The 26,973-nt window shown below is 38.4% G+C and overlaps 2 protein-coding genes across 2 annotated transcripts in view; one reads left to right on the top strand and one right to left on the bottom strand.

Moving 5' to 3' along the window:
* Window positions 1-9,512, bottom strand: part of LOC117371857 (1-phosphatidylinositol 4,5-bisphosphate phosphodiesterase zeta-1-like) — a 60,258-nt gene extending 50,746 nt beyond the window's left edge. The window contains exons 1-3 of the mRNA XM_033967534.2: window positions 9,404-9,512; window positions 5,663-5,792; window positions 4,499-4,559 (exon numbers count right to left, since the gene is read on the bottom strand). Coding sequence (XP_033823425.2) covers window positions 4,499-4,559; window positions 5,663-5,792; window positions 9,404-9,512 — 300 coding nt within the window. The remainder of the gene's footprint in view (window positions 1-4,498; window positions 4,560-5,662; window positions 5,793-9,403) is intronic.
* The window catches only part of LOC117371858 (pleckstrin homology domain-containing family A member 5-like), a 57,901-nt gene extending 46,929 nt beyond the window's left edge, over window positions 1-10,972 (top strand). Inside the window, exons 2-4 of the mRNA XM_033967535.2 lie at window positions 9,449-9,602; window positions 9,704-9,780; window positions 10,911-10,972. Of these exons, the coding sequence (XP_033823426.1) occupies window positions 9,511-9,602; window positions 9,704-9,780; window positions 10,911-10,972 (231 nt within the window). The 5' untranslated portion in view covers window positions 9,449-9,510. The remainder of the gene's footprint in view (window positions 1-9,448; window positions 9,603-9,703; window positions 9,781-10,910) is intronic.
* Window positions 10,973-26,973: the final 16,001 nt, after the last annotated feature.

Raw genomic sequence — 26,973 nt, forward strand, 5'->3', positions numbered from 1 at the left:
AAAAATCAAGTAAAAATAAAAGTATTGCATGAAAAAATGACTTGAAAAGTTACTAGTAGTAAAAGTATAACGTTTAAAAAATATACTTAAAGAGTAAAGTTTTTTCGTGCAGATTTTGAGGTCTTATAAGGGTTCAAATTTAGTTCAACAGAAACAAATGAATCAATGTTATTTTCTACTTTTTTTTTTCTTGTTTGCTCAAAGTACGAATGTGTAAAAATTACCCCCCCCCCCCCCCCCCCCCCCCTCGTAGCTTTTACAGTAGGTCTCAAACAACAATAAGTACAAAGTACAGATACCTGCTCAAATGTAGTAAAGTAAATGTAAAAAGTATTCACTTAAAATTTGTACTTAAGTACAGTACTACTACTACTTGTAGTCCGTTACGTTCCAGCACTGAGAGTCTGCCATGTGTTTTGCCTGAGACACTCTGCAGTATGGTATTGAACTTATATTTCTCAATAAAGACAAGCTGGTGACGCCACCAGGCCAATTTACAGGTCAAGTTACAGGCCTGGAGAGTAATACAATTCCCCTTTAATTTAAATAAATGCAAGAAGATACATTTAATACGATACAGAATTTTCTAGACAGAGCAGTAACATATCCATGGAGACAATCAAGCGGCGTACCCATCACCAGAAAAGTTACATAATGAACCTTTAAGTTAGTTTGTCCCCCTTTTACAGAAACTGAATGGGGTCATAATTAAGAGAAATGTGGAAAAGTACTTTATAATGCTCATGTTAAACTCGTCTGGACTAGTAGATCACATGAACCATGGAAAGTAAATATTATTTAACATAATAAAAAGCCAGGCATCGAGGAAGTAGCAGCTAGTGTGCCATTTTCCATGACATAACTTTTTTCTAAGAGGCTCCTTCATGAAAAGTGTGTGTGAATAGTGCCACATAGGCTGCCCTTATACCATCAGTAAACACACACACAATCTATCCAGACATGTTTTTCCTTTACATTTTTGCCTCTGAATGCTTTCTCACAGCAGCCTGGCTCCTCTGCATTTCCTCTCACTTACCGCTGACTCTGGCACTCATGCAGCCCTCTAATTACCACATGGAGAAGCCACTTTTTCAATGGTAATGACACATATCAGAGGCGGAAATCTCATAAAACATAGGGAACAGAAAACACATTTAGGATAGCAGCAGCTCCCCATAGGACTATGTTAGAGGTGAAGTCATCACAGTGGCAGACAGACAGGAGTTTTCATCCTTCTGTGACTAGCACTGATTCAGTGTAATGATTCAGAAGGAAAGTAAAAACAGTACACCCATTTTCAAGTGCCTCACTACTATGACTTGTCAAAACCTACAGACCCTTTTGTAAAGAAATTGGCGTGGTTCTAAAAAGTTCTGAATTTAACTTTTTATATAGAGTAATCATTCACCAAATACAGTAAATTAAATGTAAAAACTTTGGTAACCATTGGACTATGAACTGTACTGTATATTGGTACTTTGCTATTTTCAAAGAGACTCTACCAGATTTTTTTTTCCTGTAACAAAGACAGAACTCAAATTTTGTTTTTATTTGCACAAAAGCATTTTATATGGTCAATATGAGGTGTTGTCCGCATCTATTTTTATAGTTTGAGTACTCAGAAGTAAGGCTGCAAAACTCCACTCTGGCTCTGTCTTCTGAAAGTGTGAAACATGCTTATAAACTAATAGCAGTGAATAATTAGGATGCTGTGTTAAGGTGAGGAATAAATTTGGAATGCTGCAAACAGTTTACAATGAACTAGTGCTGTTTTTCTATGTTTCTATGTAAGACCGTACAAATCTGGTACAGCGCCTTAGATTATTATATCCATATATTTCAACCTGGGGAGATTCAAACACAAAGAGAAAAGTATGGGTAAATATTAGACTCCAGGAAGAAGACATTGGAGGCGTGTCTGGTTATGACGTTTAGGATGAGGACGTTTTAGATGTCTTCTCCCCGTAGTTTGGACACTGGAGGTGGCGGAGGTGAAGCTGAGGAGGCTGAAGGGGACGATGAAAAGATGAGAAGGATGAGGTGGGGCGTGGCACAAACCGAAGCAGCATGCATCTGCAATGGGGGATTAAATTGGGCAGAGTGGATGCTGAATGGATGAGGAGGAGGTGCGGGAGCAGTGGGGAGGAGTAATTGAGGTGATGAAGACTGAGGAGCAGGTAAACTTTGGAGACGCACCAAGATAGACAGGAGCAGAGTTGGGTCTTAAGGACATTTGAAAGTGGATACTTTTTACTTTCACTTCACTACATTTGAGAGCAGATATCAGTCAGGATCCTCCCTTCTGCTGTTTTCCTTGTCTCCCCTCCCTTCTGTGTTGTCTGTCTCTCCTCCCACCTGGGCGTCGGCTTACCTGATCTGACAGCTGGCACATCTGGATCCAATTTCCCTCATTACCAGCAGTATAAGAAGTCTGTTTTTTAATCCACTCCTTGCCAGTTTTTCGTTGATACTACTCTAGTCAGTAGATGTGTTTGGTGCCTCAAAACCAGATAACTTTTTGCAGTATGTTGTTTTTGTACTGCAATTGCTTTGTCCTGTGTCCAGGTGCCTCTGTCTTATTTTTGTCTGTCTCCTTGCCTGTCAACCTGCCTGCCTGCCTTCAACCTGTCTGTCTGTCTGCCTGCCTGCCCGCCCGCTAGCCAGCCTGCCCGCTAGCCAGCCTGATGCCTACCTGCACCTCTGGACCACCCAGCCTGATACTTACCAAATTTACCTGATTGCTAGCCTGGACAGTAAACAGTTGAACTACTTACCAGCTGTGTGCTTTTGGGTCCTAAGTAAAACCGGGATTGTATCTGTGTTTTTCACTACATTCTCACTACATTTTTTAACTGTATTTTTATTTATTTATTTTTTAATCACGGTTTGAGACTTGCTGAAAAGTGTGAGGGGTTTATTTTAAACAAGTTTGTAGTTTGAGTAAGCAACAATTCACAAATAAACTGAATCAATACATTTGAATCAGAATCAATACATTTGAAGCCTTAAAAAGCTCTGCGCAAAATACTTTTACTTTTTAATATTTTTTTAGTTTCGTTATTTTACCTAAGTAGATTTTTACTTCTTCGACCTCTGGATGGATGGAAGAGGCAGCAGTGCTGGTGCTCAGATGTATCATTTTACAGCAGGCTAATCACTGTCTGTGTAATCCCTCAGTCATCCTGGTCTGATCCAGAGTAAAAGCCAAAGTTAAATCTGTCAACTGGACAAAAAGTTGTAAAAGTGAACGTCATGACTCCTACAACTTTTTGTCCCACCGAATGTGACCAAATGATATAAAAATAGGTAAGGGTAAACCTTGTTCAAAACTGTTCTGCTGTTTAACTGAAATTTAATAAATTAATTTAATTAATGCATTTGGAAAACAATTTGTACAATGAGACTTACATATGTAAGGCCAATGTAAATATATATATATATATATATATATATATATATATATATATATATATATACATACACATACATACTGGGCTGGCCCCTCTGTCAAATTTTAGAACCCATTGTGGTATCAAAAAGTTTGCCCACCCCTCGGCTAATCACTATTTGTTATTACATTTTAGTGTTCATCTGAGGAATACCTTTTGTATTTTACTATTTTGTTTTATGTGCTATGGACTTTGCCAGGTGACCCGCTGTGCCGTTTTGACCTACATTTGTTTTAATGCTGCCCTAGTGGTATAATGAACTGAATTAGTGGTAAAAGTGTTTTTCCAGAGCAGCCTGTTAGCCCCACATGCTGACTTGACTGGACATAATAGCAGCCCTGGCTTGTGGCTTATGCATGCCTGTCAAATGATACTATGTGTTGAAATTAGGGAGGTCAAGATTACGGGGATTATTAAGGTCACCATATAATTGTAAGAACTAAAAAAAATATAATTGTGCAAAATCTACTTTTTAAAGCTGTTTCCTCTCACCATTTACACCTATGAAGTTATATTTGGAGTGCTTCATGCATGTTTGAACAATCTTTAATCACTTATTTTCAAGGCGTCATATTGCCGATCAATCCCTCTTTGTTGTGATGACATTTATGTCAACGTCAGCTCCCAATCGTAACGCGGAAGTCACTGGACTCGTTTTTTTTTTTTAGTAAGAATTTATTTATTTTTATAAATATTGCAATCTAAAATGTGCAAATTATAACATAAATCATGGGTATAGAGCAGACACAAGCACAATGGGTCTTCTTTAAGTCAAGTCAATACATTTTTTAAGTAAGAAAGGCTTTCACTTTTGTTTGGCCATGGTGTCAATTATCATAAATAACTGTAAAATAATCTAAGATTGAAATTTGATATAGTTGAAATGGGAGTAGATTACATCATAGTTCTATCAGTTAGCATTGTCATAAAAACTGCTCTAATAATGGTTGTGTTCACTAAGTGCTTTCATTTCAATTACCAACCACAGAAGACACAGGCCTATGGAGAGGTCTTCTTCACATATTGAGAATGGCTCCGCTGTGAGTTACCTCGCGCAGACAGGCACCAGGGCTATTGCTGAGCTGGCAGCAGAACAAAGCTCTGGAACAGCTGCTTGATAATGTGCAACCATTAATTACACAGGGATGCCTCCGGTCTACCCTGTGTCTTTGAGCCCAGAAAACCTCGGCCACTTCGGGTAAAGCAATCAAGTAAGAAGACCACAATTAACATCAGCGCATGAAAGATTCTGACTGTATAACCAGGCTATAATTCACGTCAATCATTTCCTGAGACAGTTTCCTCCACAGTAACTTACAGTTTCTTATTTTTTAATATAAGTTTAAGGCTGAGATGTATCGTCAGCTCAAAAGTATTTCTACTGGCAAATAAAACTACAGGGTAACTAGTGACTTGTCTATCCTTATGTGTGAAGTTCTCTTTATAGGTTCACAATGTAATATAGTCTGCCATCTCCTTGTCTCCGTGGAAATGTTGTTGCTTGGCCTGGAATGTTCCACAATACAACATTAAACTGACCTGTTCAATAACATGCATTGTAATTGTTAACAGGGTTGCCGCTCCATAGAACATGTAATTGGCCAGGTGATGTCAACTGTGTGTCTCTCTGGATAATGATGCACTTAATGCCAACCTGTGGAACATACAAAGAAAAGTAATAACATCTCCATGGAGGTAAGCATATGACAGACTCTCCACTAGAAAGGTTATACAGGATACACTTAATTTGTAACAAACTATTCAAAACTCTTTCCTAAAACCTGTATTATACAATTTAAATTTAAATATCTCTGAAACCTGTAATTTGTATGTTTGACAATGTCCCCCTTCATTTTAATCCTGTTGAGTAATGTGTGCAATGTGTCTTTTGTGAAACTCCTTTTGAAACATTAAAAAAACTGTGTGGAGAGAATGCAAATGTCCAGCTGTGGGAATTTCAGCGTAATACTTAACAGCCTGGGCTTAAGTGGAGAGTGACATTTATTGAATGCCAGAGATTGAGTCCAAACGATAAAAGGCTTGAATAAATCTGCACAGGTCGACAATGCAGCGCTCTTACATTGTGTTTGGCTTGTTGTCCCTGCCAAGAAACAAAATGCTTTTGTCGCTCCTGCTACTGGTGGCTGTACAAATTCTCACCAGAGCTTAGGATGCTACTGATAAGTTATGGGGACTTATTTGGTCTTACTCACCTTGGCAACTGTTGGCTGCTGGGGGAGACATGTGCCGGGGATGGAAGACTGGAGTTTTGGTCACTGTTTGCACTGGAAGATTTGAACTCGAAAGACTCGGATTTTGACTCATTGTTGCGCTCTTGAAAGTCTGCATAAAAAAGAAGCCACGTTTTATTATTAAAGGTGCCTCTTCCGTCTGCTTGCATCATGGACATGTTATTGCTTTGCCTGGAATATCCCAGAGTAGATCATTAAACATATTTATCCCCATAGAGGTCAGATTTACAGTGGCAGACCCCCTCAACAGAAAAATTACACAGTGCACCTTTAGGGGAGAAATCTATCTTGTAATAACTCAAAAACCTTGTTCAATGCAAGTTGAACGCATCTTACTGTAAATTAACTGCAAATAATTGATTACCTAAAGTAGTAACTGAATAATTGTTTATCTGGGCTCCAAAACATGCCATGTGCTGAGACAATACGTTTTCTGACTCAAACTATAAGAAATACTTCGATCACAATGATACAAAAGTAAATATGCATATATATTTTTGTTTTTGATGAGAAACCTATTTTGGCTGTACATATACTTTATCAAGCAGCTTCCCTTTGCTTCAAATCGGTCAAATTTAGTAAAAAAAATCTCATATTCACGTGCTTTTTACAATCTAATGATACAAAAATAATAACATAAATAAAAATATATAAAAGTTGGCAAGTTCATAAATTAAATAAATAGTCGTTTAAAATTAATTTTTCACAATGGGGGAAATCAGAACTTATTAGTTTATTTTAGTTAGTGCTATTTTATTTTATGTATTTATTTATTTGTTTGTGTATTTGTTTATTTATGTATTGTTTGGTTGGTTGTTTGACAGGGACATTGCACAATAAATCTACTGCACAGACCACATTTAGCTACAAGTTAACATTCTTCTGTAGTCCCTGGGCAGAGGCAAAGTGAGTGCAGCTAAAAGTGCATAACTTAAACCTAAAGTAAGTACGGTACGATGCTGCTCTGAATGACCAATCGAACTCTGTGTTAAATGATACTAATGGGAATAGAGTAGTCTTAAAGGAAAAGTGAGTAGCCGTGATCAGACACTTTTCAGATCCCACAGGTGTACGAGCACATGCAGGTAGCCCTCTGGCTCTAATCCAATCGTTTCCACTCTGCTGTGCCCTATTAACAGTCTGAAAGCTAAGTACTGAGGAGAGCCTCTAAATGCTGTTCAAGAGTTTCCCTTTTAGATCCCTGTTGCAACATGACAGAATTTTTTAAAAACATGCCAGCAACCTTTGATGGAAATAATTAGCAGTGAATACAGTTGTCTTGATAATGCTAAAAGCCCACTCCCCAAATTAAGAAGAAAAAATGAAATTACAATGTGATTTTTACATTCTGCTTGTGTAGTAGTAGCACTGAAGTTCCTTTATATTTGAAAATTCCTGTGCAACAACTTGTATGTGCTTTCTATTGTGTGACGGGGCTTGGTCAGCAGAGGTGGGTTGTACTTCTCAGGGTTGTTTTCAGACGCCATACTTTTATTCCTACTTGAGTAATATACTTTATGGTGCAACAGAACACTTATATACCGGTAAGTAAAAGTTGTGGTTACTTTGTGAGTCTATGTATATATGATGAATACTTTATTATATTACATCATTTGAAAGTATCTGCCCTACTCCTTCAGTAGAAGTATTTGCTACTGTGCCACCTGTGATTTCTGGTTCTCAAATCAAAAATAGCAAACCACTTTTTTTTCTACAAAGGATATTCTATCACGCTGTTCCTTAAAAAACGGAATTGATCATTTTCTTCACATCTAAGAAAAATAATTTGTGCATCTTGAAATTGTTTGCTGCAGTTTCTGTCTGAAAATAAACTTTATTTTTCCTCGCCTTTAGACAAAAGTAGGTCTAAAAACAAACAAAGACCGCAGTGTTAGCGTCATCTGACTAGTCCTCACTCTCAAACTCCTCCCTCCTTTGCAGTTTTATCTCAACAACATGTATTACCTATGAGATGTTGATATTACTAAACTTTACATTTACTTAAACTTTTTAAAGAAAATGTACTTCATGGAGTAGTTTTTGGACATCAAAGTTTTACTCAAATAATGTTACTCCTACTTAATATTTTGTTTGAAGTACTTTTACTTACTTACTCTTGATAAACACAGCTCAGAAGACCATTGGCTGCCCTCTCAGGACACTGGCCGTCTTACACACTTCCCACTGTCTCTAAAAGGGCCAACACATCCTTGGGGACACCTCACACCCCGGGCACTCTCTGTTTGAACTGTTACCGTCGAGTCGGAGATACAGATCAATCAGAACAAGGACAAATAGGTTGAAGGACCATTGTTATCCTACAATCATAAACACACTAAATAAGCATATCTGCACTTACTAAATTGATGTATATATTTATATATTTATTATTTGTATGAGATTGGGTAATAGGTGGGATGTATGTATGATGTATGTATGAAGGTGGTCTGTTTTCCTAGCACCTTAAACTGCTCGACACTTTTTAAATTTCGTTGTACATGTGGCATGTTGCAAAGACATTCTATTCTATTCTATTCTATTCTATTCTATTCTATTCTATTCTATTCTATTCTATTCTATTCTATTCTATTCTATTCTATTTTGAAATACCTATTATTTATAAATTATACTAACAGTTTGTTTATCCTACTACTAAATAATGAATCTGTTGTACTAAGCTTTTTAAATTTAGTTTGTGCAATGACAATAAAGGCATTCTGAAATTATAAGTCCAGACAGTTACTCTTACAATGACTATTTCTTGGGTAGTAGTTTCCCCAAGTACTCTCTACTTTTTAAAGCAGGCTAAAAATAAAACAGTTGTTGGCTATTCCACCCCTAGCTGCTTGACCATGTGGTAAATGTGTTGTCCCACTGTCCCCCAGCCTCCTCATAAACATGGCGCTGCCCATGTCTCCACTGTACAGTGCAACACGATGCTCACAATCGGCCTGGGCTCAGCGGTGTTAGATGTCTCCCTTTGTGTGGGGTGAAAGGCTGATGAGGCAGTTTCTCCTCTCAATGACCCGAGGGTGGAGACCAGGGGGACCTAGTGGTACAGTTGAAACAGTGGTCATTAGTACAATATATGTGTTGTTTTGAGTCTTTTGATGCCACATCGCCATGTTGCAGTAGTGGACTGAATAAACAAGTAATGGGTTCCCAGGGGACGACACTCACTGACAACTGGGACCCCCTTTTTTCTCATCTGGTTTGAGGATTAGGATCTGCACATAAATTGTCTTTTATCCTGAAAAGGGTGGAAAAAGGTATAAGGGGTATGTTATCCCACTTAATAAGACACTTTTTTAGTCAGGGTATCAGTGGTGGCCAGACAAAAGGGCATTTCTGGCAAAGATCTTATCATTTAATTGAGAAAATGTAGCCTATAAAGTCAAAGTAGGATGTGATGTGCGCCTGTAGGAGGGGCAGCTGCGCGCCTCTTGCCCTGGAGCTCCCTCATGGGTTTGTGACCCTGCCCCTCATCACAAACGAGCCAAATGACAAAACACAGAAAAAAAATCAGCAGCAGTGAAAAATATTTGGAGCTATTTAGCCTATTCTTTGCCAAATCATCAGCTTTTAAATAATAATACCGCTATATATTGTCCAACTTTGATGATTAAGTTGCTGTAAATTGTGATAAAAATGCCTCACACGTGTCCATCAGATGCCACATTCTGCCTTCTGGTGTGATTGTACCTGATGCCCTACCCCCTGGGCTCGTCTCCGCGCTGCCGTTGCCAGGGTTTCCGCGTACGCGCTGAGAGCGGAGCCGCGCCGCTGTCACAGTACAGCCAGTGCCAGACATGGCGGCGGAGCTACAGCCCGAGTGGATATCGTGTCTGCCGTCTACATGGAGTTACGGGGTCACTCGGGATGGACGCGTCTTCTTCGTCAAGTAAATATCCTCTCACTGGACAAGGTTTAAGTTATGACTGTCCGTTTCTCCTTCCAGCAAACTCGCCGTGACATAACCACTGTGTTTCTCTGTCCTCCCAGCGAAGAAGCCAAGAGTACAACCTGGCTGCATCCCGTGAGCGGCGAGGCGCTGATCACCGGCCACAGGAAAACTCCAGGTGAGCTCTCATTAACTCTCACTAAGTTTGTCTCGTGTCTGGAGCGTGCTGATCATGTCACGGTGCGTAATTGCGCGTCCGAGGTCCTGTATACCCCGGGCTGAGCAGAGCCCGTGACACCCTGCCCGTGACACTCTGCCCGTGACACTCTGCCCGTGACACTCTGCCCGTGACACCCTGCCCGTGACACCCTGCCCGTGGACCTCTCCAGACTCAGCCCTGTCTTGCGTGTCCAACCTCGTCAATCGCTCCTCAAACCGTGAACTTGCCACACGGACTTTTGCTAAGCGGGCAAAGTAATTTCAATGTGCGACTTATTGATGCAGAGTGTGGCATTACATCACACTCAAGTCATTCACAAAGTGCGCTGCGTGCTGACCGTGCACATGACGTAAAGTCCGCTAATAACACGCGCCATGCTGTCCGTGCACTCAGCAGTCACCTCAGCTCAGGCGGGTTTAGCTATCCACTTCAGATGAGCTAAATCAGCTAATATCAGCTAACATGTGCTGAGGGCAAGACAATCTGACACATCAATACAGACAGTAATTGTATTCTGCAAATATTTTTTACCCTTTAACTGTCATAAAGTAGTAGTATTTGTACTAGTAGTTGTGGTAATAACAGTAGTAATAGTCAACTTTTTGACATTGTGTTTTCCTTAGGTCCATTACAAGATGTATACAGTATATCTATATTATTTTGAACTACTACTATGTATATTTTTGCGTTTATATGCATGCACAAGATAGGGTAGGATTTGTATTGTTCTTCAAAAACATGCAAAGCTCACTTACATATGCCCCATCCCATTCTGGTTCATGTTATCTAACTGTCCATTAACAATCCCATAACTATTTACCGTTAATTTGTCATTTTAAGTACAACAAAAGCTCCGGTGACTACACAAATTCCCTTATGAATCATCATAGCATTCTAGTCTAGTCTATGTCTGCATGCATCCTAACAAGTTGCACATGTATAATTCAAAGTGACTGCAGAGCTTCCCCTTAATGCTAATATACAGTGAGTATGTGCTGCATTGACAGCTGTTGGGCTGGCCTGTGGAGATCAAGTTTAATTTACAACATACAGCATCTGTCTGATCATCCACCAACTCTTGTCCACAGATCTACCCACGGGATGGGAAGAAGGATACACGTTTGAGGGGGCACGGTGCTTCATCAAGTAAGTTTTATTCCCTATTTGTTTATTTGTGATCTTGAAGTTTTGAGTATGCAGCTCTTGACGGTCTTGTTTACTTCTATTAAAAAGATTCATCAAAGATAATACTTCGTACAAGTATTGCAATTGTGATTAGATTTGCTATACATGTTTGATGTAACATTCTGCATGCACATTGTAAATAACTTCAAGAGCTTTAATATTTGACAGATGACTGAAATCCTCCATGCAGTTTTTTCAGTAACAGCTATGTTTACAGTGGACATTCTGCTACCTTAATAACTGCTATCTTTGTGATTTGATAATTGCACCTACACAAATTGTTATATATCGTGAAGCCTTACTCAAAATATCTCGAGAACCCGAGCTGCATTGCGATAACTGCTATTACATAACACAGCTTTTAAGTCAATACCCTATCTTAAAAGTTAATGATTCAACTGGTGAGCTATGCAAACACAGACTTGGCCAAAGCATGGTACCTGTCATCTTGGTTGTATTTGCTCTACTTGAGGCGGTGTCTACTTCATGAGAGTTGAGCCAGAGTGTAACATGTTCTTCTTTGACAGTTATCCTTAATGTTAGGGTTTATATTTCTTCTCAAAGTTGGAAATGGCATTGCGAGCAGCCCCAGCAAATTAGAGTTTCTTGCCACAGTCGCTGATATGGGAGGATTATTGAAAGTCTCTATCTCCCCGTCAGATGAACATGTTATCTTGTGTGGGCAGTGCACAATGTTCTATGTATGCTTCATGCTAACATTTCATCGCTTTCTGTTGAAATGCTATGATTTGCATTTGTTTTTGCTTTATTTTATGAACAAGCATGTGTTTCATATTTGGTTTTAGTTCCTGATCAAAAATGCTGTCAACACAAACCTCTTTTTATTCGTTACAAATGTGTTGTAAAGAGGCTTTTTTAATCCATCCTTAATAATATAATAATATTCATGAAGATGATTCGGTCAGTGGTGTCAACAAATCATTTTATATACATTTTAAGGATTTATATGGGACAACAACAAGGTATGTAGTGAGTTAGTTGAAGATATGGAAGTGAATTAATCTGCATTTTTTCATATAAATACACAGACTAGACTAGTTTCCTAGTCCTAGTACTACTGCCAGTACTTTTTTGTATAAATACTTCAGTGCAGTTTTGGTCAGATGCATAGTCAGATAATACAGATACAGATTTTGGGAGCCTTGGCCACGCCTCCTTTTTAGTCGACTAATTGATCAGCAGGACATGTCTGCAGTCAACCAAGAATTTTTTGAGTTGACCACAGCCCTAATCTCTTCGCTTGTCTATAATTCCCTGCCACTGTGCTTCCGCTAGTTTCCTATATATGAATGAATGGATACAGGTTGTGTATTCATGATGTTATGGCTTATCATCCTCTTCTTCTTTTTCATTTGGCTTTCCTGGTTAAATTTGACGAGCTACATGTGGCAGGTTGCCAGGCAGTCCAACTGAAAGGCAGAAATGATGTTATATAGAGCTTTTTCATCCCAGCCTCTCAGTGCAAAGCAAAGCAGACTCTGGGAGTACATTCATGCCTTTTTTTTAAGAAGAAGCAACAGCCATGTCATCCCCCACAAAAGCATGCAAGAGGAAGACTGTAGCAAGTGAAAAGCAGCGCTCCAGAGACACTGGAACACTGCTGGAGGCATGTGTCTTTATACACCACAGGACACCTATACATAGTCAGTTTGGATGATGAGTATTCCTATTGTTGACAGGTGAAATGTGACAACAACTTGTGTGCATGCTGTTGTGTACAGGTTGTTAGTGTAAGTGGTTTGCACAGCTTGTTAAAGCTCTTGCATTGTGCTTAACAGACAATTGAAGTTGAAGTTTTAACTAGGAATATCAATGTACAGACAATATATTGAAGGGATGGGACGATATTAAAATTTTGACTCCTGATTATTTTGACCAAAATAATAGCGTTTAATGATATTATCATGATAATTATTAAACCAGGGTTTACGGTTTTTAAAAAAGTCAATTACCATACAGTTTGCAGGTGTCTGAGCAATCACCTTTATCGTTTTTCTGCTGCAAATGAAATTAACAATGAATGAATAAAAAATGTGTCAATTCTATAACTCTTGACTATAAAAAAAACAACAGAAAAAGGATATGCTGGCATTGCAGCCGTCAGCTGTGCAAAATGCCACAAACAATTAATTGATATATGGATTTTCTTTCATGTTATCAGGCTATCATTATTTCTAATGGAAATAGAGGAGCAATATGACTGTTAACAGTCCACTCCTACCTTTAACATGTCATCATTTTGAATCTGCATCTAAATATAACTGGAATTGCATTTAGTTTAATTTGTGTATATCTGAGTAATCCTCCACTGTTGTATGTGCACATGTTGTAGTAGATGTTGCTCCTTTGTGTTTTTAAAGTCCATACCTTCACTGAACTATTGCCTTAAGTTAAGGATACACAAAGTTCATGCAGATTATAAGTGATCATAATGCTGTACTTTACTCCGTAGTGTGCAGAATATCCCTTTACAACTAAGAGCAACTTTCACTTTCTGTATTCCTGGCACATGTCCTGCAATTACTGTGCTATTACCCTTAGGCTGATCTTTGCAAAAAACAATTTAAGAACACGGACTCAACAAACACATCCCTTAAGACATGAATTAGGTACTGGTAAATACAATAGTGACATACCTTTAAAACACTGCAGCGTCAATACCTCGTGGTTCCTCTTAACACAAGCATTCAGAATTCAAACTATGTGTTCACTGCAGCGATGTGACCACGGCTAAGTCAGCACAATATGTTTTACATTCTCTTATTAGCTCTTTGTAATTTTAATTTGTTGTGACTCATTGTTTTGACTTTGGGAGTTGGTGATGAGTTTACTATAGAGATGACAAGTGTCTAGAACGTTTCAAGGCGTTCAGAGACTTGATGTTAAGTTGCTTATAAATGCCTGTGCAGAGATATTAGCAGAGAGCAACTATGATGCACAGTTATTGTCCGTTTGACATTAAAGACTTCATTTGTTGTGATTGCAAACAAACCTATGGGCCACTTCTCTTCATAATCCCCCCAACTTCAGATAAAAGGCAAAACCGCTTAATGAAGGCTTTGAAGGAGCCTCATGCACTTGTCATTGCAGAGTTGTGTTTTTCTTGTGCCCTTTCATTGGTGCTGGTGCTGACATTTGGCTTACGTCTCAAAATGTCCATGCACATGTTAACAATGGAGGGAAAGAGGGAAAGGGCAATCCTATGACTTATTGTATACAGAGGCCAATATGAGCTGAAAAGCATGGCTGGATTAGAATAACCTTGTTGATCGTACATACTTAATTTTAATTTAGGTTACAGAATTTGAAAATAGACAAATGTGTTTCATAGAATTATTATTCGCACCTAAATCAAAAGCTTATAGAAATGTGTTGGTCCTGGATGTTCCACAGGATACCCAGAGTCAGGTTGTGTTGGTCCTTGCGACCTGGACAGAATTTGAATGACATGGTAGTGTGCGAGTGTGGGGTGGAGGCATTGTGCCTCCCAATGTTTGATTGCACTGTGGCTGTTGAATGAGGAAAGGTCAGATGCTAATCGAATCAGTTACGGCTGTTGCTCTTAAAGAGCAGAGTCACAAAGTTGTTTAGAGGTGGCCATATGTCTGTTTGGGCTTGAGACTTTAAAGGTCTCTCCAATACAACACGTACTGTCATTTTGAACAAGGATTGTCTACAACCAGGGTGGTCAGGCTAATTATCATGACCACTGACCACAAAGTAAAGTGACAAACACTGATTTTGTCCCCATTATGGCACTTGCTTGTGTGTGGAATATGAGGTGGCAAGCCCTTTAAGTTTATGTGTTTGAAGAAAATAAAAAAGATCTGAGTGAGTTTGTGAAGGACCATATTGCATCATTAGCCATCTGGCTCAACACAGTACCAAAACTGCAGCTTCTATGGTCTGTAGTGGTCAATGATTGTGGTCTACGCATGCAACAGTGGTGACCTGGGGCAGGTGATGTGACAACAAAACTCTGCTCTGGTCTCTGAAAGTTTAAGAAAAAAGTACTTCAAAAGATTTAAAAGTGCTTAGGATACTAGGAATGCTTTAGGAAAGTGAGGAATAACCTTTAGCCATTTAAAATGGCTGAGTTCTGTTTTTTGTGTTTTTAAGACCATAAAAAATCAGGTACCGTGCCTTTAACTCTTATGTTTTTCCAATATGCTATGTTTAATAGACATGCAGTGGGTCATTGACCATTTCATCACATAGTAAGCTCTGCCTCTGTCTGAGCTCCATACAGGTTCTTTTAACTGAGACCTCTTTTAGTCCGATATCTAAAACAATGTTTCAGTGCAAGGTGTTACACTTGAAATTACACAGCACAAAGAGACAGTAGCAAATGAACTGTCTTTGTTGTTTTTGCTACATAAATCTAAAGACACAAGGCATGTTGATGAGAGAGAGCCATCTGGCAGATTTGTGATTTTCCATTTTATCTTCTTTATAATCCTGCATTGTAACTAAAGCCCATCTTGAGCAGGATTTGACATGATCTGGGTAATTTAAATAGCAATTTGGTGTGTGTTTTGTGTGTAATGAGAAATGTTGAGTTCCTAAAGTGGGTTGAGTAAAGCATATGTTTATGAATATAGTATTTAAAGGTTATCTCTGCCTGTCTGCTTATGTTATCTGAAATTATGTGAAAGAGGAGGGTAGAGGACTGATTGCAGCTAATGACTGGTAGAAGAGTGGGATTATGTCATAAATAACTTCACTTGTAAAGCAGAAATCGAGCAGCACTCAAATCTGTAATGCTCCTTTTCACTGTCCTTTGGGAGCAATTTATGCTTGTGGATCCTCATCAAGACATAGTACAATCTAAATTACATCAATATTGTATAAGTATGCCTTTTTCATTACGGCTCCACACTTGTCTTGTTGCATAATGTAGCACTCTGAGCAGAAATGGTTTGATTAAAATTTGAGTTTTTATTCTGAAAATGGCTTTTGTATGTGGTGGTTTTGGCCTTTTATGCCTTAAGCCCACACACCACCTGACTCCAGCCTGAGCTCTGATGTGCTTGTATAATTAGTCATGCAGGTGTCATGTACCACTAAGTGCCTTCTTATTAATATCTAATAACTGTGACTCTGGTTTAGCAGCAATCTGAATATTTTAACATTCACTAAGTCTGCCCTACCTGTTTCAAGTAAAACAACACAATTTTGAAGTATTGAATATTACATTAAATAATGCACCACAAATCATAGTACTATTGTGTCACTGTAGTAGTGTGTAGTTCTGTATATTGTCTTTAAATTGCTGTAACAATAAGGGCTAAATAAATAGTCTATTCTACGCACTTATCGATAATGACCAAATAACATTAAGAATTTCTTCAAATTAAAACAAACGTAGTAGTGAAATGTCTGTGCTTATAAGGATCTTTACAGTTCCCTCTATTACGTGCAGAGTGAGACCTCTTACTTTCTGTTTCAATAGTTGATCTTTGACTTCTTTTGCTGTCAAGTTTTATTTAAATGTTCACCTTGCACATTGGCGGCCCGGTTTGAATCACTAAGCACTGTGGGGCTGATGAGCATGTTTGATGCTTCTCTTTAAAGGTAAGTACTGTGTTTCATTCACAAATAGATGAAAAAGCCAAACTTATGAGCTCTGTGGTATATTTAGCTCTGTGCACCAGAGCAGAGCACAGTGGCCAAAGCTGCTCAGACTGGCTTTAGCGATCTGTGAAGAGGTGAGGGAAGAGCCAGTGAATTAACGCTTTTTTTCTTTTAGTTTAGTTGAAACATGCTAACTTTGCACAGAAAGGCCCCGGCGACTCGGGAGTTGAAGCCAGGAGCCTCTTGCTGTGAAGCGAGAGTGCTAGCCACTCGGCAAACACGCCAAGCCACTTGATTAACAACAGCATCAAAAACAAGCTTCTCATTTGGAAAAGCTAAAAATGATGCTTCACATTCAGAGTACTCTTCTTTGAAAAACAGGTGTGATTTTTATCTCATCTCCACACAGATTTTGAAGAGCTTAATCTTTTTTCACTGATAACGAATCATGACATTGAAGCATCCATTTTGGGTCTGTGGCTTGTGTGTAAGCGTGAGCTGTGCATTGCCCCCCGCTGTGTTGTTTCTAATGCCTCGCTGAGAGTCTGTGAACCTGGAGGCATCAGGACCGGCATCTTATCACAGATCTGAAGCCTGCGTTAGAGAAGAGCACAACATATACAATGAGATTTGGTTTCTACTACATAAGATGAAGGAAATAAGTGATGTATAGGCTGTGACAATACTAAAAAAAATCCTTTTTGTATCAACACCTTCTACTAGACTGCACAAGCAAGGCATAAACGCTGGCTGAATATGTACTTTTGTGCTATTCACAATGTGAGGATTTGTGGAATAATGATGTAAATGATTTATGTTACTCTACATTTCTACAGCTACTTCATAACATAATTATCTTTATCTTTTCCTATGTATACAGTCTGTTTCTATTTTAGTGATAATTAATGTCTTAGTCTTCATACAAAATGCCACCATTCCCATTTTATTTATTTACTCAAAGAATGTGTGTTTTTTGACTCACTAGTGTTTGTGTGTTTTGACTTTGACTTTCCTTGTATTCCCTGCAGAATCCAAAACACCTGGTTTGATCCTATTTAGAATCTATTCGGGCTATCTTCATTCAGACTACGTGAGTGTAGGGGTGGGTGAGACTGACAAAATGAGTATCTTGATATTCTTTTGGATTATCTTGATTATAACATTCAGATGATATTGTGCCAATCCAAAGTGGGTGTAAACATGCCTGTAGATGTAGAGATCAAGTAAATATGTGTTGTTTGATATGTTGACGCTCTCTGGGGTGACCTTTTTATTTGTTTTTATTATATTCGTTATGCTTGTTCAGTTACAAAGAATAAACAGTTTCGAATTAAAATTGTAAATACATTTTTTCACAATTTTTCATCTTTAAACTAATTGCAAAAATAACCATGATTCAGAAGGTGTCTCCATTTAAGAATTTGAATCATAACCACACCACAGGCAAAAGAAGTTGTCTAAGGTAACCAGAATTATAAATCACTGCATGCCGCATTAAACTCCGGGACACTGCTTGGGCCCTGCAAACCGCATTGGCAGTCTCCTCATGTCTTATACACACACATGCACGCACGCACACACACACACACGATTGCAGCTAGATTTAACAAGCTTATAGGAGCAGGTTTTCAGTATTGTGAGGCCAGTAATGAAAGACCCACCAGTCTCACTTGCTGACAACAAACGCTGATCGCTTCACAGATTGCTTCGTGGCTCATTTGTTTATTTGTGCGTCTATATACATCATTAATTAGCAGCGCTGTTTGATTATATTTTAATTATTTGATTTTAATTATTGCCAAACAGTTTTAGCTACTGTTGACAAAATCTCTGCTAAAGGAGACATATTACACTTCTTTTGTAACATACATACAGCATTGTCTTAGATTTTGTTCTTTGTAAACTGCAAAATTCATCTTAAAAGGCTTAGAAATAGAAATGGGACTATCCTCTTCAAAAACGCTAATTGATAAGCCCCGCCTCTTCATAGTGACATTCCACCATGTGGGTTGCACTAACAACCAATTCCAATGGAAAATTACAGTTGTTCATCAGTCTGGCCCACAATCACTGTCTAGCCCATAACAACTCCCCTCACTACATTATACAGTCACACTGTTAGGCCTGTCATGATAATTACTATATCGACTTGTCATTCAGTATAAATATAACGCAATAACCCAAGGGCTGATTTAAATCACTAAACTATTCCAAATCTACAATATTCTTAAAAACATGAGCTGGAATAAATAAATAAATAAATAAATGGCAGAATTAAACACTGCATCTGTCATGAGTCAAAGAAGTTAATTAGTTCAACCATCTATAGCTCAAATCTTATCATATAGCCAAAAAAATAAGAAAGAAAACGCACCCATGATAAATATATTGGATGTCCCAAAGTTTATATGAGCTGGCTGACATCATGAGGAGGAGAAAGCTGTAAAATGAGGAATCATTGTCACCGATTCTGTTCTCCACACTGTCCGAGGACTTAAACCCCTCTCCATCTGTGCAAGCAGTCTATTATTCCACCAAAGAAAAACTTGTTTCTCCTCCTTTTACCACTCTGCAGGTGATTAACACAATTATTTAAAATGTCTCACGAACGATCACGAAACCATTGCCAAACCGTCACAACCATAGCAAGCATCAGATTTTTTAATGTCTAAAAATTGCTGCATGACATTTTGAAACTTATAAATGATGACTTTCCCAGACACAGAATTTTTGGAATAAACTGAAGTTAGTGGGCGGGGATAGGAGGTAGGTGAAAATGAGCACTCAAGCCTCAAATGCATGACAATACAGGATTACTCAAACATGCATGAATCAATCGAAATACAACTCTGAGTGAAGGGAACACTGTTATAACCCGGTACTTTGAAGTTGATGTTGCACAATAGGTCCCCTTTAAGAGTGCATTGGAGCCATACATCACGGTTATGTTTTCGCTGCGTGTAAATTTGCCTCCCACCTGCTTGTGCCTCCCTCAGCTGCCAAATGTGCACATTGTTCAAAAATAACACTCGGATGAATCAGGCCAGGAAAATACCTTTGGAACAACAATATGCCTGGCTGCCGAGGTTGTGGTAATGCCGTCAAAGTCTTTAGAGCTACTGTGTGGGCTGGCTGCTCACACTGGTGGACAATAGCTGTGATGCTGTTATAACTCGCCATAAGAGCAGGTGAAGGGGTCTGCTTAAGTAGGACTGTACCTTGTGTAAATAATACTGTGGGATTGGATTGTAAGTGTGATGGCTCTGTTTTAAAAGGATCGAGTACTATCATGTTGTCTTTTTGGGATTTACAAAGCTAATCAGTTAGGTAGGTGTTCTTAGAAGATTTACTGTGCTCTGTCACTCACTATTCAAGTAAAAGTTTGGAAAATGAGTAATATTTTCCCATAAATTTGATGGTTATTGGTTAAAATTGGTTTTAGTGGCTGTATCACTAATAAAAGCTGTGAAACACCTATAAATATTTCAATGCAGGGATGGGATTTTAACTTGATAGCTCTTGTGTTGTGCAGTCTCTTCCCATCATTAACACTATTGCAAAATTTGACACATGGGCCGTCTAAGAGTTTTCCTCCTCTGAAAGAAATATTTTTTGTTTATACGGTTTTGGTATGTTTTGACTCATTAAACTTTGACCACAATAACCAAGGTTACCTATCAACCAAGTTTATCTATTAGTTAGCTTTGGGTAATAGCCAGTATAGTCTTTTTGATCATGTTCTGTCCAATCTGACCAGTAGCTTCCTCAGTCCTGTCTCATATCATGTCAACATTAATGCTGGAAATGGGAAAAAATAGAATTTGGCCACTGTCTGCTCGTCAGTTTTCTTATTTTCCCATTCTCAGCTTATTTGGAATGAATCTTATAGCCAGGGGTGGAACGAAGTACAAATATTATAATGTAGTTTACTTTACTACATTTGAAATCTGTACTTTCTACTCCGCTACATTTTTGGACCGGACTGAAAACTATTAAAAAAAAACCCTTTTCATATGATTTGAGAAGTAATTTTTTTTTTACCATACTTGTGATTTTTGTTTGCTCAAAGCTGAAGCTTGAACTTGAAAATCACAAGTCACAAAATTACTAAGAAACTGATTGGTATTACTACTTTTACTACTATTACTACTACTATTATTCATCAATATCGCTGCTTTTTACACTTAAAGTACATTTTTAAACAGGTACACATACTTCAGTAGATTTCTTCATGTCATACTTTTACTTTTACTTGAGTACCTTTTTACCTTTGCATCTGTACTTTTACTTAAGTAACAAGACTGAGCACTTCATCCACCAGTGCCCATAACAAATTGCATTGTTTTTGTATGTACCCGCGCTGTGATCAAAGGTCGCTCTCTGCTTTAACAATAGTCTTTTCACAATGTCCTCCGGCTCAAACACGCAGAGCATTTAGGTAAGTGCATGTTTTTGTTGACTGTGTTTTACAAGATGGCCTCTCTGTTCTTTCCCGTCTTCCGGCAGAACTTGGGGCATCTGTAATAGCAGAGTACGAACCGGCAGCTTCCCATCAGCCTCACAACGACACCAGCACATTGTTTCACACTTAGAAGCAAATCAATTTTCAATTTAACCTGCCGTGCATCGCAAGAAGCTGCTAAACCTTGGGAGGGAGACTGACACATTCAAGATGAAAAATGAGAGGAATTTCACAGAACAAATCAAATGAATAAATTGATGGCAGTGATAATGACCTGGGCTTGTATTAGCAGCTGAGAGGTGAATAATGACTTCATATTTGTCCAAAAGTGCGCTATGTAACTCTTCTCCGTGTTATTGTTTTGCTGGGATGTTCCGCAGTATGGCATTTAACTGTCTTGCAGCATTTATTCAAATACAGGTGTTTTTATTTCTAGCAAAAAAAACAAAAACAACTTGTAAACTATTAAGCGGGGGTCATCCCTCCACAGATCTAACCAGTAAGTTGGCCAGGTGACCCATCTGCTTCTCCCTTTGCAGTAACATCTCCATGGTGACGAGCAAGTGGTGGGCCTTCCACCTGAAAAATTACATAGTGCACTTTTAAGTTTTAGGTAAGTTTTGAATGAACAGTGTAGATCAATCTTACAACTTGGCAACATATTTGATTATTGTTGTATTTATCTTTATCTAGTTGAAAACATATCGTTTTGCCACCCGTGTTTAGTATAATTTTACATTTTGTGGCTGTTGTTTGTATTTTAAAACATAATTCAGACATCAACAATCCAGCTCAAACCTTATTCTACTGTCACTTATGTATCACCTTATGTTTTTTCTATGTGTGACAGTTACAGGCGATTGTTACAGGGAAGGTATCCTAAAGTTACATATGCATTACAGTGGCTATAGTGTTGTCAGAAGATAGTACTGGTACTATAAAGCAATACTCTTAATGCTGCCGACTTCACACAGCCACCTCTCATCGCAGCACTGTTACGACTATGACGAAGCCTGTCTGTCCTATGTTAATAACTCTGACATTCTCATATCCCCCAAACCTCGTACACTCTTCTCTGTGTGTAAATCTGTGTGGAGGTGTTTACTTGCCCCTTGATGCTGTTACTGCTGACTCACCACTCCCTCTTTCTCTAGTGTGTCTGATGTAGGAGGGGGTCCATGGGCGGGGGGTCCGTGGTTCATCGTGGTTCTCTGACTGGGATGAGGAGCTGTGAAGTCTAGGCTTTGAAATGTGTCTCTTTGGCTCAGTGAGGTCGCTCCCATCTGGACAGCACTGGGAGAATTCAGCTGCCTATTTGTTTTGGTATTTGGAGAGAGGAGGACGTGTGAACATATGCAGTTAGAGAGGAGGCTAATGTGAATGCTGGCAACTGCCCCAGGTTGTGTACTGCGGAGTGATGTCACACAATGTTTATACAAAAATCTGTCTAGTTTTGTCTGAAATCATCCATGGAGATAATGTTGTTTTGCCTGAAATGCTTCACAAAATGGCATAAAGCTTGTAAATCTCAATGGAGTCAAGCAGGAGAAACAGTATTTTGCATTAAAATACCTGAATGGAATGGAATTAATTTTATTTATTTATCCAATATTAAACAGGTAAGTCAATTGAAAACACCTTCTCAATTGCAATGACAACCTGGGAGAGGCAGCATAAAACAGCACAAGCACAATACAAACACTCACACATCATCATAATATGAAGCAGTGAATCGTAACATGAGACAGTGAGACATGTGCAGATTAAAGATATCAAAGAAAATGTACACATGATAAATACCATCCATTCATCCATTCATATAAATACTGACCCCCAAAAACTATTCTTCCAGTTTTAATATATTGAATGATAAGTCGATAATAATCATTCATTATCAGTAATTATCATGACAGGCCTACAGTGGTAAAAGCGAACTACGTTTTTAAAGTAGTGATGAAGGTGATTCTAGTCCCTTGCTGTAGAAAACTGAAATGAAGGAACTGCTGAAAGCTGTGCAGGCTTTAACAATGACCAGGTTAATGTAGCTGTTAGAGCGGAGCGTGCAGCTGGAGCTGTGGATGTTAGTAGTGAGCTGAGGTAGAACGGGGTTTTACCAGTTAAAGACTTGTAAATGAACAATAACCAGTGTGTTTTTTCTGCGGCTGTGGAGAGAGGGACACTTCACCAAATGAAAGATGGATAATTTATACAGAAGTTTATATTGATTGAACACTCCAGGCAAAGACATTTTTGTTTTGATTTGTTTAAACATATATATTTAAGGATATACATGCTATATATATATATATATATATATATATATATATATAGCATGTATATCCTTAAATATATATGTTTTAAACAAATCAAAACAAAATGTCTTTGCCTGGAGTGTTCAATCAATATAAACTTCTGTATAAATTATCCATCTTTCATTTAGTGAAGTGTCCCTCTCTCCACAGCCGCAGAAAAAACAAACTGGTTATTGTTCATTTACAAGTCTTTAACTGGTAAAAACCCCGTTCTACCTCAGCTCCACTACTAAACATCCACAGCTCCAGCTGCACGCTCCGCTCTAACAGCTACATTAACCTGGTCATTGTTAAAAGCCTGCACAGCTTTCAGCAGTTCTTCATTTCAGTTTTCTACAGCAAGGGACTAGAATCACCTTCATTCACTACTTTAAAACGTAGTTCGCTTTTACCACTGTAGGCCTGTCATGATAATTACTGATAATGAATGATTATTATCGACTTATCATTCAATATATTAAAACTGGAAGAATAGTTTTTGGGGGTCAGTATTTATATGAATGGATGAATGGATGGTATTTATCATGTGTACATTTTTCTTTGATATCTTTAATCTGCACATGTTTCACTGTCTCATGTTACGATTCACTGCTTCATATTATGATGATGTGTGAGTGTTTGTGTATTGTGCTTGTGCTGTTTATGCTGCCTCTCCCAGGTTGTCATTGCAATTGAGAAGGTGTTTTCAATTGACTTACCTGTTTAATATTGGATAAATAAATAAAATTAATTCCATTCCATTCAGGTATTTTAATGCAAAATACTGTTTCTCCTGCTTGACTCCATTGAGATTTACAAGCTTTATGCCATTTTGTGAAGCATTTCAGGCAAAACAACATTATCTCCATGGATGATTTCAGACAAAACTAGACAGATTTTTGTATAAACATTGTGTGACATCACTCCGCAGTACACAACCTGGGGCAGTTGCCAGCATTCACATTAGCCTCCTCTCTAACTGCATATGTTCACACGTCCTCCTCTCTCCAAATACCAAAACAAATAGGCAGCTGAATTCTCCCAGTGCTGTCCAGATGGGAGCGACCTCACTGAGCCAAAGAGACACATTTCAAAGCCTAGACTTCACAGCTCCTCATCCCAGTCAGAGAACCACGATGAACCACGGACCCCCCGCCCATGGACCCCCTCCTACATCAGACACACTAGAGAAAGAGGGAGTGGTGAGTCAGCAGTAACAGCATCAAGGGGCAAGTAAACACCTCCACACAGATTTACACACAGAGAAGAGTGTACGAGGTTTGGGGGATATGAGAATGTCAGAGTTATTAACATAGGACAGACAGGCTTCGTCATAGTCGTACCAGTGCTGCGATGAGAGGTGGCTGTGTGAAGTCGGCAGCATTAAGAGTATTGCTTTATAGTACCAGTACTATCTTCTGACAACACTATAGCCAATGTAATGCGTATGTAACTTTAAGGATACCTTCCCTGTAACAATCGCCTGTAACTGTCACACATAGAAAAACATAAGGTGATACATAAGTGACAGTAGAATAAGGTTTGAGCTGGATTGTTTGATGTCTGAATTATGTTTTAAAATACAAACAACAGCCACAAAATGTAAAATTATACTAAACATGGGTGGCAAAACGATATGTTTTCAACTAGATAAAAATAAATACAACAATAATCAAATATGTTGCCAAGTTGTAAGATTGATCTACACTGTTCATTCAAAACTTACCTAAAACTTAAAAGTGCACTATGTAATTTTTCAGGTGGAAGGCCCACCACTTGCTCGTCACCATGGAGATGTTACTGCAAAGGGAGAAGCAGATGGGTCACCTGGCCAACTTACTGGTTAGATCTGTGGAGAGATGACCCCCGCTTACTAGTTTACAAGTTGTTTTTGTTTTTTTGCTAGAAATAAAAACACCTGTATTTGAATAAATGCTGCAAGACAGTTAATGCCATACTGCGGAACATCCCAGCAAAACAATAACACGGAGAAGAGTTACATAGCGCACTTTTGGACAAATATGAAGTCATTATTCACCTCTCAGCTGCTAATAACAAGCCCAGGTCATTATCACTGCCATCAATTTATTCATTTGATTTGTTCTGTGAAATTCCTCTCATTTTTCATCTTGAATGTGTCAGTCTCCCTCCCAAGGTTTAGCAGCTTCTTGCGATGCACGGCAGGTTAAATTGAAAATTGATTTGCTTCTAAGTGTGAAACAATGTGCTGGTGTCGTTGTGAGGCTGATGGGAAGCTGCCGGTTCGTACTCTGCTATTACAGATGCCCCAAGTTCTGCCGGAAGACGGGAAAGAACAGAGAGGCCATCTTGTAAAACACAGTCAACAAAAAACATGCACTTACCTAAATGCTCTGCGTGTTTGAGCCGGAGGACATTGTGAAAAGACTATTGTTAAAGCAGAGAGCGACCTTTGATCACAGCGCGGGTACATACAAAAACAATGCAATTTGTTATGGGCACTGGTGGATGAAGCGCTCAGTCTTGTTACTTAAGTAAAAGTACAGATGCAAAGGTAAAAAGGTACTCAAGTAAAAGTAAAAGTATGACATGAAGAAATCTACTGAAGTATGTGTACCTGTTTAAAAATGTACTTTAAGTGTAAAAAGCAGCGATATTGATGAATAATAGTAGTAGTAATAGTAGTAAAAGTAGTAATACCAATCAGTTTCTTAGTAATTTTGTGACTTGTGATTTTCGAAGTTCAAGCTTCAGCTTTGAGCAAACAAAAATCACAAGTATGGTAAAAAAAAAATTACTTCTCAAATCATATGAAAAGGTTTTTTTTATATACTTTTTCAGTCCGGTCCAAAAATGTAGCGGAGTAGAAAGTACAGATTTCAAATGTAGTAAAGTAAACTACATTATAATATTTGTACTTCGTTCCACCCCTGGCTATAAGATTCATTCCAAATAAGCTGAGAATGGGAAAATAAGAAAACTGACGAGCAGACAGTGGCCAAATTATATTTTTTCCCATTTCCAGCATTAATGTTGACATGATATGAGACAGGACTGAGGAAGCTACTGGTCAGATTGGACAGAACATGATCAAAAAGACTATACTGGCTATTACCCAAAGCTAACTAATAGATAAGCTTGGTTGATAGGTAACCTTGGTTATTGTGGTCAAAGTTTAATGAGTCAAAACATACCAAAACCGTATAAACAAAAAATATTTCTTTCAGAGGAGGAAAACTCTTAGACGGCCCATGTGTCAAATTTTGCAATAGTGTTAATGATGGGAAGAGACTGCACAACACAAGAGCTATCAAGTTAAAATCCCATCCCTACATTGAAATATTTATAGGTGTTTCACAGCTTTTATTAGTGATACAGCCACTAAAACCAATTTTAACCAATAACCATCAAATTTATGGGAAAATATTACTAATTTTCCAAACTTTTACTTGAATAGCGAGTGACAGAGCACAGTAAATCTTCTAAGAACACCTACCTAACTGATTAGCTTTGTAAATCCCAAAAAGACAACATGATAGTACTCGATCCTTTTAAAACAGATCCATCACACTTACAATCCAATCCCACAGTATTATTTACACAAGGTACAGTCCTACTTAAGCAGACCCCTTCACCTGC

Source organism: Periophthalmus magnuspinnatus, chromosome 6, assembly GCF_009829125.3.
Source record: "Periophthalmus magnuspinnatus isolate fPerMag1 chromosome 6, fPerMag1.2.pri, whole genome shotgun sequence".
In the NCBI taxonomy this organism is placed as follows: domain Eukaryota; kingdom Metazoa; phylum Chordata; class Actinopteri; order Gobiiformes; family Gobiidae; genus Periophthalmus; species Periophthalmus magnuspinnatus.